The following is a 15,498-nucleotide window of genomic DNA, read 5'->3' as shown; positions in this document are numbered from 1 at the left end:
AGAGCAACATTTACAGTGACTAAAATAAATTTCAATACGAAATTGTGGAAATAAACCTGCCTGAGACATATTGACTAATTGTTTGGATGTGTAATACCCAAAGTAAATGTTTCTAATATGCTGTTTCATATTTAGACTTTTTCACCATTGCTATAAAATATTGACTTTTATCTCAACTATTTGCTTAAAAAACATTTATTCTCAATAATCTTGTGCAAAAAAAAAAAAAGAAAAAGGCAAAGATATATTTTCTGTTTTTTTCTTCGTGTGAACTTTAAAAGGTTAATGTTGTTTGTGAAGTATTTTGATTTGTCTTGTACATAAAATGTGATTTATAAACAGACTTACTTTGCCAAAAAGATACAAGTCACGTATGAGGTATTTACAGGTCAGGCGTGTGTGACTACTCGAGCTTTTTATGGTTTGATTTGGGAAATGTACAAAGAAATAATGATATGGTCAAAACCTAATGACTAACGAGAAGAAAATACATGAAACATAAAGACACAAGATGTTAAAATGTGTCACAATTTTAATTTTAACTTTTAATTAGGCTTCAAGCATAGCCAGACAGTAAAAGACAACATTTTATTTTTCCTTTTTTTAATTTTTATTTTACAAAGCATCTTTATACATAGAAATGATATACATAAGATGATGAATAAAGGGAATATATTGACAGTTTTTACATGAAGTACCTTGAAAATCCCAGGTACATTTAGGACAGGTTTAACTACATGGTAGTTATGTTAGTATTCAGTTCTTTATACATCCTGTGCAGGTCTGTTCATTCTCACATCTCCTGGTAAACATATCTACCCTCCAAATTTGTAGCATGTCTGTCAATGTACCTGTATTTTCAGCCTTTGATCATTCGCTTTTTCTTTTCTTTTTTTTTTTTTTTTTCCTTTTTTGTGCTTTATAGTTTTGGAAATAAAATAAAAACAAACTATAAACTGCAACTCCTAAAATTTTTTAAGTTGATCCACATTTTTGTGCGGATGTTTAAATTCTGACAAAAATTACACTTTTCAAAGTTAAGAAGTTTAAAGTATCAAACTTTTACATTTATATGAAGTCCCTCTTTGAGTTTTGCAGCTCCACAGCGTCTACAGGCTGGAAACTTTGTGCTTCTCTCAGCATGTGCTTGCACACTTGTGTGCATGTGTGTGTTGTTGTGAAATCCACCTAAATGACAATAGAGTGAAGGTGTCTGAAGCACATGATGACATCCACAGGGATGGGAGGACTCAAGTGGTTTCCATCCAAACGCAGGTACCTGAAGCAACACAAAAACTTATCACCATGCCGTCACAATGGTCTTTAAACTACTGAACATATCAAGTCATTCTTTGTTCACTTGAAAAGCATGTGGCAGACTGTGACCCACCTTAGCCTCGGCACCATACTGTAATCACTCGGGTCGGCCTGCAGGCTGAATGGGCAGATGTGGGTGCCATTGATGCCTGTCAGCAAAATAACACAGTGGAATTTAATTATTTAACTTGTTTTGCAATAAATAATTATTTAACAAGTATAACACAACCATGAGTCATAACATTAAAACTACTGGCAGCTACAATGAGCAGTAACTTTTTCATCACAGAAGAATCTGTTAAGATTGAATTAACATGTCGGATGCAGCAGGTGAACAATCAGTTCTTTAAGTTTACTTAGAAAGCGAGAAGAATAAGGTTGGGAATATCCAGATGTCCCAGTTTTCCAACAGCTTCTAAACACCCCGTCTATGCATGAAGCTGTGAGGCTTTCGGAAGAGTCTCGAAACGCCTTGACCTTTTGTTAACGGATCTGTGTGTCAATGCAGTTTTATCTGCGCGTACAAGGCAATTCGTCCACACATATTCAACAACTCGAATGCGTAGAAGCTTTTTTGAACACAAAACTATTAGAATTATGAGACAGAAGATTAAAAATGTGTAAAATAATGTTTGTTAATTTCTTATAGTTTGTGCATGAGTAAAACAATTTGGTGCATAATTTCCAGATGTTTGTGTGCGCAGTTAAACATAAAATTAGAAGTACCAAATCTGCACAAAAAGGTTTATACAGTTTACAAACCACGTGTTGCACATACAGCTACCCAAAGTTACAAACAAATACGTTTGCACCATTTGCGAATCATGTATTACATATGCACACACACACACACAGTGATATGGAGTGATTTTTCTCCTCATACAATTTGTTTCGCAGCCAAGCAGCACAGACATACAAGGTGAGAGAAAGCTACGGCTAGCAGACACATAACAAGTAGCTCACAGAGGTCAAAAGGTCGATGGCGGAAGGACCGAATTAAAACTAATATCAAACTGAGAAAGGGAAGAGAAGAAGCTGATGGAACCAAGATGATGCTTTGTTTGACATGAAACATCTGCATAAACATTGTTGTGGTTCACCAAGACTTATATCAGTGCTGTTCCATGATGACAGTGGTGTAGCTGCTGCATAAGACTCTCTGCCACTCATCACTCACTTTTCCACCTGGATGTCTGTGGGATGTACCATCATCAAAAACCATGATCTGACCCACAAAGGTCATGATTTATAAAGGATCTGCTGGAAACACATCACAGCCTGATAACAGACGACACTTCACAAGTTTTGTACAGTCTGTGATTGGCTCGTGCTGTTTTGGTAGAATAACTGAAGTATAATTTAGTATCAGGTAGGTGGTTTTAATATTGTGGCTAGTTTAAATTAATCACCTCAGCAAGCATTTTAAACTGTCTCTTAATTTGCTTCTGATGGTTTTTATCAGGACTCTGTCAAAGTAATAAGCGATGGATTGATTTGGACATTTTGATTAGAGGCCAGAAGGAAGACCCAGGACAAGCTGGAGGGACAACGTCTCTCGGCTGGCCTGGGAACACCCCAGGATTCCTCCACAAAAGGTTGAAACAGTAATCAGGTAAAGGGAAGTCTGAGTCTATCTGCTTTGGCTGCTGCCCCTCCGGAGAAGCGGAAGAGAATGGATGGATGGATAAACCAATAAGATCACATAAAGGATAAAATAAGTGTGTAAACCTGAAGCTTTGGCTTGTTTTCTCTAAAACCACCTGCTGTTTCACATATATTGTCAGCAAAAGGACCAAATCCTCATATGAACATCTATCACAAGTCTTCATCTATGAACATCCTTGAAGACTTATGATCCAGGATAGTTTATTTTAGTGAAGCAGAAAATGGTTTATAACTTTGCTGCAGATGCTTCGCATGCTATAGATGTAGGAGACCCAAACTTTCCAAAAGCTTGCATCTATATAAGAAAGAAAAACCATAATTTACTTTCAATGCTGTTGTGGTTGAGGTGCAGATGCTCCAGGTGACTGTTAAAGACCGGAACCATGCTGAGCTGGTTGTGGGCCAGCTGCAGGTCCATCAGGGTTGACACATTGAACACAGCCTTGGGGACTCCTTTATCACTCAGCTGGTTGTAGTTCAGCCTCAGAAATGCCAGATTAGTAAAGCTCTCAAAGTAGTCTCTAAACAAGAGAACAAAAAGATGCAAACAGCTGTAAAAGTTCACATCGACTCAGTGTTCTGTTGCAATAATGCCTGAGATGTGTGTTTACTGTGTGTGAATGTATGTGTTGTGTACTTTGGAATGTCATCTATACGGTTTTTGTCCAGGAAAAGTTGGATGAGGCCACTCGGTACACCAGGCGGCATCTTCTTCAGAGTGTTATGAGCCAAGTTGAGCTGCATGAGGCTCTTTAGGTCCTTAAATGTGTTCTTTCCAAGGTCACTGTCGCTCAGCTAATAGAAGACATCAGACACTTTTATTTGCTCCAGAAATGCATAAGATTGATGTAAACAAGCAGTAGCTCAGAGTTGTAAGGGAGGTTCACCTGGTTGTTGTGCAGGTCCAGCAGAGTCAGGTTCTCCAGCTTGCTGAGTGCGCCAGGCGGGATCTTAGAAATGCGATTCCTATCCAGACGGAGCTGTTCTAGACTTGCTGGGAGGCCTGCTGGGATTTCATTCAGCTGGTTTCTATGTGCGTAGAGATACAGCAGTGCTGGGATCTTCTCAAAAACCTGTGGAAGAGAACAGTACAGGACCTGATACGGGTTTTGTTGTTATTTTGAAGGTGTGAGTATTAGAAGAAACTCTCTGACCTGTTTGTCTATTCTGTGGATGCGGTTGTTTGCCAGATTGATCCAGCGGACCTCAGAAGCGTTGCGGAAAGCGTCTGCAGTGACCTCTGAGATGTAGTTGTTCTGTAAGTACAGGTAGTGGGTCCTCAGTGGGATGACTGGAATCACACGGATGTTCCGGTTCTCACAGTTGAGAGAGTTTGGATAGCTAGGGGAGCATAAACACTCGCGAGGGCAATCAGAGAAGGCGGAGGGGGGACCCAGGATGGGTGGGGGGAAGTCCGTGGGCTCCTGGGGCTCTGGCTGTGCCGGTACTGCAGGTTTAGGGACAAAAGGCTTCCTGGTGGGAGGTGGGCGCTTGGTGGGCTTCTTTGGTCGTGGTCGCTGAGTGAACGCTGACCCCATTAGGAGGAACAGAGCCAGTGCAGAGAAGAGTCCCACTCCAGCCTTCATTGTCCTGTAACAGTCCATGAAATGACAGTTTGGATATTTTTTATGCAGAAATGTGCATCTATGTCTTCTACACAGAGAGAAAAGCCGCATTTTCAGAGTAGTGATCTGCATGAGTGTGATGATCCACAGAGTAGAAGACAGTTTCCCTTCCATGCTTTATTTATCTGTTCTGGGAAGACCAGGGTACTAATTTTGTTTGAAGTAAAACTCTGGATAGATTTGCTGTTTTTTGTTCAGACATGCTTAACTTCAGTCTTCATTTTAGAATCTGACAGGCGACAGTATTTGTGACTTGGTTAATGACAACCAGAGAGGATCGAGGTTTTGTGGAACTCATTTGCCCTGGATGTACCGTCTGTAAACCCTTTCATTTTTAAAACTCGTCTAAAGACCCACCTGTTTACCGTTGTCTTTGGCTGAGCAGAGTTTATCATTTCTGCTTCATCTGTTTTGTTTTGTTTTGTTTTTTTGCTTTTATTCTTTCATCGTTACTGATTATCTCAGTGTGTGCTTTATTTTATGTGTATCCTGCTGTAAAGCACTCGGACTGGCCGTTGGCTTTTAAAATGCGCTATATAAATAAAGCTGACATTGACATTAATTGCAGAAATTAACCTGGTTTTCCTGCAGATTTTAGGAGTTATAGATTTAGTTCTGTCTGAGATGGAGGACTGCAGTGTCACCTCTTTTCATCATGTATTGCTCTTTGCTGCTCATCATTTATTGCTCTTCTGAAAGCTGAGTGTGTTTGCTCAACACACTCAGCTTTCAGTAATAATTTTGTTTTTAATATTTCCTACTAGAGAAGCAAATCATACTCATTTATATCTAGCAGTGTGAATCTGTTTTGAGACTTTTCTGCCCTTCTTCATGCAGACGTGAACTGCCAGAGGCTTGAAAAGCAGCATCAGAGACCTCTCAGAATAAACAAGATGACGGAAAAAGACATTTCAGGGTAGAGGAAGAGGAGCGGACTTTGCCAAATAAATATAAAAGGAAACATCAGACAAAAGCAGGTTAAATTAACTTAAATAGTTTGCTGTGTACAAGATTCATGTATTTATTGTTTAAGTAAACATTCAGAATCATTTTCATGTCTGCACTGCTGAACTGTGACTTCATCATGGTTCTCAGAAAACCAGCTGTCTCCCAGTACTGCCCACTACTTCTCCATGTGTGTACCTGCTGTCTCTGTAGGGAGAGTGGATGGATGGCATCCTAGTCATCATTATCTTTATCAGGTCTGCACCACAATAAAAATGCATGCGCCACTATTTCTGCTCCTTGAAACATCTTCCAACTTAAACTCGTCCTCTTCCTCATCTCTTTCCATCTGACTGCCCGATTCCCACAATTCTACTTATTCTCTGTGTTTTCTGCAACTTTTAAGATCGTATCCTATTAAAATGCATCAGGAACAGAAATGTTTTCATGTTAAAGTGACAGAAATTAAAACACTTTTTTGAGATCCAGCTTGATGATGGAAATGTTTTGCACCTCTGCATCCTCCTCATTTTGATGGTTAATTTTCCAGTCTAGCTTTATTACTGTGAATTTATGCTCATACATCATACCTGTTGTCACTTATAACACTTTCACTCTGTCTAAAATCTCATATTCAGTCTACATAGTATGTTGTGACCCAATCATCTGGCTTGAAAGATGCAGGTGTTTGTTTAATCTGATTCCATTTAAGCCAAGGAGAACAGGCGGATACAGGAAATTGGTGTTTTCTTCTTTTTTTTTTTTAGAAAAAAAGAATAAAGAAGAATAAAGGCCCCGTTGTTCTGGTTCACAGGAACAACTGTAGCAGATAAAACTGCATGTGTGGGAGGATGAAGCACTTTTATCCAGAGGGGCCTGATGGAAACCACACTAAGTCCCATTAAATCTCCGATGGCTCCGGTGTGTATTGGAAAAAAAAATAGATAAAAAGGTAACTAGTGCTAAAGATCAGGAATCTGTACTTTGATGGTATACGTAAATGTTGGTTTAGAGACTCCTAACTATTTCTCATTTCACCAGGAGCACATGGAGGGAATGTTTTTAGTTGTGAACTGTGAAATAATGTGATATAAAAACAGATGTGAGAAATCAAATCAGTGTGTGGAATGTGGAAGATGTCAAGAGCGGTGTAAGAGACATTTAAGCAGAGAGGAATTCACTTTTCACTGGATCGGCTCATCCTAAACATGCGGTTTCTACTGGATGTGTGTGCACAGATAGAACATGTAAATTACCTTCAGTCATAAATGCACAGTTACTGATAACTGTGCTGTTCTTTGGAAACTTTCTACCCAAGTCAGTGAAGATCACATATAAATCACAGGGCAGGAATGAGGCTCAGATCCAGGCTTCATGCCTGAAAAAACAGATCTGAACTTTCTTCTGACAGTGTGTTCCCCGGCGCTGCCCTTCCTTTTCTCTCTGAGCCTCGCAGCTCTTCGTTCTAAAGCAGAACAAGCTTTCCTTCCCCTCACACTGCTGCTCATGCCAAAAGCCCTGGCAAATGAAGACTCCCTGTCAAAGATGGCTGATTTACTGGTGTTTTATTTGTGACTTATCTGACATATTTACATGAGAGCTAGACTTATGGCAGAACCTCCATACATCCATCACACGCAGCACGTGTGCCTATCTGTCTGACCAGACAGCAGAATTCAATCTAAATGAAAGCTGAATGTGTCCAAACTGCTGATTGAGCCTTTTAAATACTTTTTATGATCAATTTGGCACAATCCAGATAAAGATCATGTGATATGACAAGATGGATTTATCTTCAATTCAGCTGTTTGTCGAAGTGAAGCTATTTATAAAAACCTAAATGTTATTGTCTTATCATTAGATTTTCCATCTTTCTGATGTTAAAAGTCAACAAAAATAACTCTTAAAGGTAGAAATCCTAAAGTTTTACATTGTAATAATAATAATAATAATAATAATAATAATAATAATAATAATAATAATAATAATAATTATAATAATAATAATAATAATAGAAAAATGAGGAGAATTTCTTCCTCCACTGCAGAGTTATATTTGCTGCACAGAGAATGGTTCTTGCTATGCCTCTGTCTTCTCAAGTCAAGCTCTTTTATGTTTTCAGGAGTAATTTTGGCAGATTTAATCTCTCCCAAAGGTTTCCAGTGGTATTTAGGTCAGGACTCACAGTGGCCAGTTTAAACCAGTTAATCTTCTCTTTCAACAACTGATTTATGTTGTTAACTGTGTGTGGCGGTCACCGTCATGCTGAAAGACACAACGCTGGGTTTTCTGCCACATTGTTGTGCATGATGAGCTGGTCTGAACTGGTTTGATCTTATCTTATGATTTTATAGTTTCATTTCATACGTTACTTGATCAGAAGGCAGCAAAACAAACAAACCTCACAGCATAACACAACTCCCACTATGTGCTGTTAGGCTTAATTTCCTAAATATGGTATTTAATCCAGCCCTGCGATGGACTGGCGAGCTGTCCAGGGTGTACCCTGCCTGTCGCCCAAAGCCAGCTGGGATAGGCTCCAGCTTCCCCACAACCCTGAATTGGATTAAGCGGTTCAGAAAATGAATGAATGAATGAATGAATGAATGGTATTTAATCCAACCCCTAATCCCAATACAGAGTGTCTTTTAGTCATTATGGAGTCCTTGTTGACTGAAACCTTAAATCCAGATTGCTCCAGGTCAATCTGAAGCTCTGAACTGTGTTTTTTCCTGATCTTTTAGAGCAGGATCAGCAGCTCTGGTCCTCAATGACAGATATTGGATGCATCTCTGCAGCAACAAACCTATATTAGATTAATGAGCCGTTAATAAACTAGCAGAATTTAGCAAAACTTGACAACAAGTTATTGGAGATCTGTTTAATTTGAGTCAGGTGTGTTGCAGAAGGGAAACATTCAATCCCTGCAGGACACAGGTGCTGATCCCTGCTTTACAGACTTAAAGCTGAGGTAGGTAATGTTGGGGAGCCAGCAAGATGTGAAAGTGGCACTCTGTCTTGGCTCCTCTGGTTTTGCTCCTTGTGTGATCCAACGATATTTTATAAGAAATGAACAACTCTGTTTTGGTCCAAACGTTTTGATTGGTCAGAGTTTTTACAGATTTACAGTAAACTAAGGGGTCTAACTTTATTTCTTATTGTTCATGATTACAAAATGTATAGACTGATGTGTAGGGAGGTATGTGTGTGTGTAGAGTGGGGTATGCGTGTATGGAAGAATGGGTGATTATAGAGGGAGCAGGGATGTGTGTGTGAGGGGGTGTGTGTGTATAAAGAACGGGGGTAGGAGAGTGTGAGTTTGAGCGTGTGTAAGAGAATGGGTGTATAGGGTGTGTTTAAGGAGGAAGTGTGGATGCGTGTGGGTGTGGGTGGGGGTAGGTGGGTGGGTGCATGTGTGCGTGTGTGTGTGTGTGTGTGTGCACATGTGTGTGCGTGTGTGTGTGCACATGTGTGTGCGTGTGTGCGTATGTGTGTGTGTGTGTGTTTGTGTGCGTGGAGGGTCTTGGTGCTCGGGGAGCGCTGCTGGTGTGCTGGGGTGCGGCCTGGCTGGCGCTCGGTGGCGGTCTGGGGATCCCGGCCCTCCGTCGGTGTGGGCTGGGCCCTCTGCCTGCGGGGGTGGGGGGTTGCTTCTGGGCTCTTGGGGCCGTGGGGCCCGCGCTCTGTCTGCCCTGGGTGGCCGGTGCCCGGCGGGGCCGGTCCTCGCTGGTCCGGGCCTGCTGGGGCCTGTTCCCCCTGACTGCGGGGGACTCTGGCTGGGACCCCCCTCTGCCTCCTCCTGGGTCGGTGCATGGCTGGCTCCGGGGTGGGGCGGTTGGGGTCTGCGCCTGGGGATGGCTGCCAATGGCCCTGGTCTCGGGGGTACTCCTGGCGTGCCTCTTGCCTTTGTGTGGGAGGGGTCACACTGGCATGATCACCTTTTCCGGAACACGTTCCACTCTGCATGTTCTGCATGTGACACAGTCACCGAGTCGTCACGCAGTTTTATTCACTAACAGCAGCTAGTTTTCTCATTTCTGTTTGTTTCTCATTTATATTTAACTTTTTAGATTCATAGTTTAGTTACTATGATCTAAAGTTGGCTTGTATGTGTATGTATATGTGTTAATACTGGCAAGTGCGTATATGTTTGTACGTATGTATGTGTGTGTATGTGTGTGCATAGAGGTGTGTGTGTATATGTATGTATGTGTATATGTATATGTGTACATATGTATATATATGTGTATATATATATATTATGTGTGTATACGTGTGTGTATATGTTTGTGTATGTATGCGTGTGTATGTGTGTGTATATGTATGTGTGTGCCTGTATGTGTGTATGTATACATCTGTAGGTTGTTTTCTTTCTTTTTGTTTTTGGGTTATTTTTTAGTTGTTGTTTTTTTCTCTCCCTTTTCTCTCCCTTTATCTCTTTCCCTTTTCTTATGAGGTGTTTCTTCTCCTTTCTCTTTCTGTCTTTTGTCTGTCCTCTCTGGTCCAGCAGTACAAACTCTACAATTCAAACAACAATACAGAAAGTCAAGGGGATCATTATATCTATAAAGCTTCCCTTGGCAGAGAAAATTTGCTCAGCAGAACACAGCATCCAGACCATCATTCTGCTTGCCTAAATGCTGGACAAGACAAAAAAAAAAAAAATGTATAGACTACTATCAGGACGAGGAACCGCTTCACCCAGAGAAAAGAAAAATGTCTCTGAGCAAGATTACCCATCCCAGCTTTAACTTTCTGTCTATTGTCTCTGTTTATCCAATGCAAGCTTGTTGAAGGACATCCCAGTTGCTATCAGGTAGTTTACAACCCGGACAGACTGCCAGCTACCGCAGCATCAACACAAATGCAAACAAGACCAAATAATCTTTTATCTAAACGTTTATTCCTTGGGTAAATTTATAATCATCATGCTTTTGCACAAAGGAAAAAAGCCGGAGTACCGAGAGAGGAAGGATGCATGCATAGGGGTAACATGCAGGTCTCTCAGCTGAGACTGAGCATGTTGTTTGATCTTAGTCAGTGTCCACATAACAAAAAAATTCCAATCCATTAATGTAAAAATGTTTGACCCCCAAATCCTGTGTTATAAGTCCTTTTTTCTTTTAACTTGTCTTTTCCAGCATGAAAGCAGGCAGAATGATGGTGTGGGTGCTGTGTTTTGATGAGCACATTTGCTTACCAGGACTATGGATACAAAGATCCCCCTGATAATCTGAATTCTTATTTTATTTGTTTAAGTGTTTGTATTACAGAGTTTGCACAGCACTTTTGGACCTGGATAGAAAAAATGGATCGAAAGAGAACAGAAAAGAAAAGGAAAGTATTTATACTAAAAGTATTTTTTTTAACTCCCAACCCTACACATCAAGTCGGTAGGAAAGTAAAGTTTATCTATGTTGCACCATTCACAAATCAAAAAGGTGCTTTAAAATAAAATCAGTGTTTGATGTTGAAGAAGTGGTCAACTAAAGCGGAAAGTTCATGCAGCTCAGAGACGTAAAACATGCGAAACAACTGAAAATCAGCTCTTGTAAAGCATTTCTTCTGAGAGAAAGAACGTACAAAACAAACAAACAGGAGCACAACAGCTAAAGCTGAAACTGAAGAAAGGTGAAAGGATGGTGGAAAACATCAGACTGGGTGTAAAACTCAGACATCCCTGCTGGACTGACTCCTCCTTTCAGTCTTGCACCTCCTTATGAGCCTTTTTGGCTAAATCAGTGGTGTCAAATATTTACAAAATCTCATGGAAAGTTATCAAACATGAAAGTTAAAGGACACATTCTGACATCACTGCTCCGGGCTCAGCAACGTCGCCTCAGCTGGGAGCTTTCTGTGGAGTTGTTCTCCCTGTGATTCCTCCCACACTCCAACAGGAGGCATGTTAGCTTAAAGACTGACTGTGACCTGTCCAGGTCTGCCTTATGCCCAGTGGAAACTGGAATAAGCTACGACCCACCCTTGACCCTGGACAAGATAAAGTGGAGATAGAAAATAAATGGATGGAAGTAAGCAGTAAAAGTTAGCAATTGTTAAAGTTCTTTAACTTTTCCTTATAAACTGCAGTTTTGCACTGCAGACCAGCATAGTTTTAAGATGGTCTAACACAAGATTAAAGCAAATTGAATAAGATCCTTTGGTTAATAAAAAGCATACTTCCATTTTAATTAGTTAATTTTCATAGCAACAGTCACTAACATGTGAACAGCTACATGCACCAGTCTCCATTTCATATTAACATGCATAAAAAACCCATTTAAGATCTGACACGGCGTCCACATATCAGGCATGTGCACTAATGTTTCACCCAGTGTTAGAACATTTCCCTTCTCTTGTTTTCTGACTTTTTAATGAGCCTTTGTCCATAATGAGGAGCTTTTCCAATCCTTCGTGTTGGCAGAACAACGTCATTCCTTTCACCAAAATCATGACAACTGTTTAGTCAAACATCTAAAAAAAAAGCTTTGCATGAGAGTCTTGTCATGCGCAGCAGATTTAATCATCTGATTCTGATATCTGAAATTATGTGTGACTGATCGGCACAGTTGCACACAGCTAAATGTTGTGGGGATGATCTGCCTGTTGGATCAAGTGTTCATGCGTTTTACCTATAGATATGATGAATGCACTGGGATTGTTTTTATAAAGATAAATGAACCAAAATGCTGAACATTTCTGGTCCCCAGAAAGTTTATTCTCCTGTCTGGCTTCTAGACTTTTCCTTTCACTCTGCAAAATTGTATTTTCTGTTGAATTTCTAGTCCAATCAGAATATTGCATCAGCACTTGATTATTAAGGTAATCCCAAAACATTTTTAAACCATTTTTTTTTTTTTGAATATTTGCTTTCATTTTTGCCATGGCTTTTAGTCAGCAGTCACATAGACAGAAGAAGGATTAATCTGAAATCGCTGCAGAGTAATAAACACTAAGTCAAGCAGCAAATGATGAATGCGTATATGTCAATATAACCTGAAAGATAAATATGATTCACCAGCAAAAAGCTCATTTTATTGCATTTAGAAGCACAACTAAAGCTTTTTTTGTAAAACAAACTTTTACACAGTGCTAACTGTCTTCACTGTCTGGGGGAAAAAGCTGAAAACAAGGTGAGGATGTTGCAGAGAAAAGCAGAGTTGCGGCATGCAGCAGCTCCCGGAGGATAGAGCGCCACTTTGTGTGGCGAAGTGTTTCTATAGAAACAGTCTAGCATGGCTCAGCTGTGAATGCGCCAGGATTCCTCCTCATTCCATCAACACTTCCCTCTCTCACAGCGTTCCTTTCATTTGGACATACAAACACGCTCTTGCTTTCTTTCTCATCTCATTCATCAAACCACATCAAAACAGCCTGAAAACAACAAATAAACTTTTTGGGTTTTTTTTTTTACCTGGCTCTGGTACCTGCCCTCCTTTGTCAAGTCCCAACTTAGTGTCTCTCTTCTTCTGTGCCTCTCACTTTTTTCCTACCCCTCCCTCTTTCTCTCTCTCTCTCTCTCTTCCCCCGTTTCTCTTCATCCATAACCCGGCCCTCCCTCTCTCTCTCCTCTGGTGGACAGGCCTGCCTGTTGGGTTTGTTCCCTGGCTTTCTTCCCTCTGAAGGTCACAGTGGTTCTTTCTCCCCCTCCGCTCGGCTCAGATCCAGAGATATTTAATCTTGATTCCTTCTGGAGAACTGCGAGCTCTTTCATGTGTCTGAACTGCGGCACAATTTGTTTTACTACACCAGAAGGTTCAGCGTATGTGACTCAGAATAGACACGGTGATGCATAGATATGTTTCAGTGTTTACATACACAAGCAGATATCAGACGTGTTTGAGAAACGCTGTGAACATTGGACCTCTGTAAGGAAAAGCTCAGCTGTAATTGTGTCATTTCTCTGTTTCCACCCACTTTGCCATTGTTTAAATGACTGCACACAAAGCTGGCCATGTGCTTTTCATTAGTAGCATCTTCCCAGTGACTCCATAGCATCCTTTTCTGCTTCTATTAAATGTCCAGGAGATTTTTTCTCTTTCTGTCTGCGCCAAAGCAAACTAATACCGTGTGATAACTGAGGTCCAGCTGAGGCTGAGGGTTGTTGCGGTGGAGTTGAGTGGCACTGTGAGGAACAAAGTGTGGAGCTGAAATGTAAGTGTGTGTGTGTGTGTGCTAATATCTTACCAGGGGTTTGGAATTGGAGGTGGACGTGTGTTTGCTGCTCTGCATTCCTGCAGCGTGAGCAGCAGCCAAGCGATAATGTGGTAAACATATGTGGCGATCAGTTTCTAATACACATATACACACTTCTTGTGCTTTCTTCACATTCATAACCCCTCAAACTCCAGACTCCCTCTCAGCTGGTCGTTGGGTTTGGGATTCTGAGCCCAACCTGGCCAAACATCTGGTTGAGAGTGGTTTTAACAAAGAAAAGTCACTTTCAGCACATAACAGGATATAAATAACAAATACTGCATGTAGCTTTTTGGGTGTGTGCTTTTTCTCCCTGTGCTACCATTTAAAATGGTGCTGGAAAGTTATTAAATGACTCAGCTCCTCTGATCAACTGCAGTGACTTCACCTCTGTGTACATGATTTTTATTTTGCACCGTCTACAAGGATGACATCACTGGAAATGGCTGTTCATCGGCACAAGTTTCACGTTTTTGTTTGGGTTGTTTTTGACTGTTTTAAATATATTCTTTTATACTTTTATACCTGCTGTTTAATGTAACAGACTTGGCCTTTGGCTGCATTGCTTTTGCCTTTGGTGTTATTTACTGTAAATTAAAGACATAAGCAACAAGAGAGGCTTTCCAGACAATTCTGTCAATGCTGCAGAGAATCACAAACAAATATAACCTTTCACTATTTCATTAAAAGCCTTATCTTAACTTAAAAATGATGGCAGGCACTTGTCACATGAAAAAGTTGGGCAGGAGCAACAAGAAGCTATTAAAGTGAAAAATAAATAATTAAGAGACAGTTGGAGGAATGTGTTCAACACTGGGAGCATGAAAGCAACGTGATGGGATAAACAGGAGCACTTAAAGGAGGCAGAGCCTGGGAAACAAAAGCAAATTTGCGAAATGTGGAACAATTTCAGAGAAACATTCCTCAGAATATTTGAGCATCTACAGTCGAAAGCATCATCAGAAGTTTTTGAGAGTCTGACGTTTTTTGTTTTTTTTTGTGACGGTGACATGTGAAAACCTGCCCGTGATATTCAGGCCCTCAGGCAGCATTGTATTCAAAGCGGACGCAATTCTGTCATGGAAGTAGCTGAGAATGCTTCCAGAAATAATACGTAGTTCCCCGTGTCATGCACAATGCAGTGTGTATGTCACGGGATGGGTGCTGAGGTGTGGACCCAAATGCAGACCAGAGAGGCAGGGATGCAGAATCTAGACGATTTATTCTTTAGACGCAGAAACACAAGAGATATGAAGAAGCACATGGGCTAACAGAGACTAACTCAAACACAATGAACCTGCAAAACACAACTGAACTGATGAGGACTAGAAATACTGACAGAACTAACAAGACACGGGTGTAAAGAATGAACTAACGAGACCAGGTTATCTCAAAAACTAACAAAGGCTACAAAGGAAACAGGAAAACCTGGAACACGGAAAACATCACATCATTGTAGCTCTATCATGCAAAGAAGAAGACGTGCAGAAAACTTTGTCTTTATCTGTTGCTGAAGTCCATTAAAACTGACAAATTCAGCTTAAAAATTCCTTTTAAAAATTGAGGGCATTGTGTCATCCATGGTGACTCGCAATGGTTTGTTTTTGTTTTCAACGTATTCCTTGTAGATTAATTTCTCAGGAAAGCAGCCCCTGAAGTAGGGGTGTTATATTTTAGTTCAGGGGTCACATGCAGCGCATTCTGATCTCCAGTGGATCACATAAAATAGAGTACAAGTTGAGTACAAGTGCAACAA

General features: G+C 40.6%; 1 protein-coding gene across 1 annotated transcript; it reads right to left on the bottom strand.

The window, feature by feature from the left end:
* Positions 1–531: 531 nt before the first annotated feature.
* prelp (proline/arginine-rich end leucine-rich repeat protein) lies at positions 532–13,090 on the bottom strand. The gene is made up of 7 exons (XM_079241846.1): positions 12,961–13,090; positions 4,137–4,572; positions 3,870–4,055; positions 3,620–3,777; positions 3,307–3,503; positions 1,391–1,466; positions 532–1,279 (listed from the first exon to the last, which is right to left on the bottom strand). Exons 2-7 carry the CDS (start codon positions 4,566–4,568, stop codon positions 1,189–1,191), a joined length of 1,140 nt encoding a protein of 379 aa, XP_079097972.1. The 5' UTR covers positions 4,569–4,572; positions 12,961–13,090; the 3' UTR covers positions 532–1,188.
* Between the last annotated feature and the right edge of the window lie 2,408 nt (positions 13,091–15,498).

The sequence above is a fragment of the Telmatherina bonti genome (assembly GCF_933228915.1).
Source record: "Telmatherina bonti genome assembly, chromosome: 6".
NCBI lineage: Eukaryota > Metazoa > Chordata > Actinopteri > Atheriniformes > Telmatherinidae > Telmatherina > Telmatherina bonti.
This window is presented reverse-complemented; position numbering and strand designations above follow the sequence as displayed.

Excerpts from the sequence above, each read along its gene's own strand:
- prelp (XM_079241846.1), bottom strand. The coding sequence starts at position 4,568 with ATGAAGGCTGGAGTGGGACTCTTCTCTGCACTGGCTCTGTTCCTCCTA. Across the intron at positions 3,778-3,869 it reads TGGACCTGCACAACAACCAG|CTGAGCGACAGTGACCTTGG; the intron begins GTGAACCTCCCT and ends GTCTTCTATTAG. Across the intron at positions 1,280-1,390 it reads AGTATGGTGCCGAGGCTAAG|GTACCTGCGTTTGGATGGAA; the intron begins GTGGGTCACAGT and ends GTGTTGCTTCAG.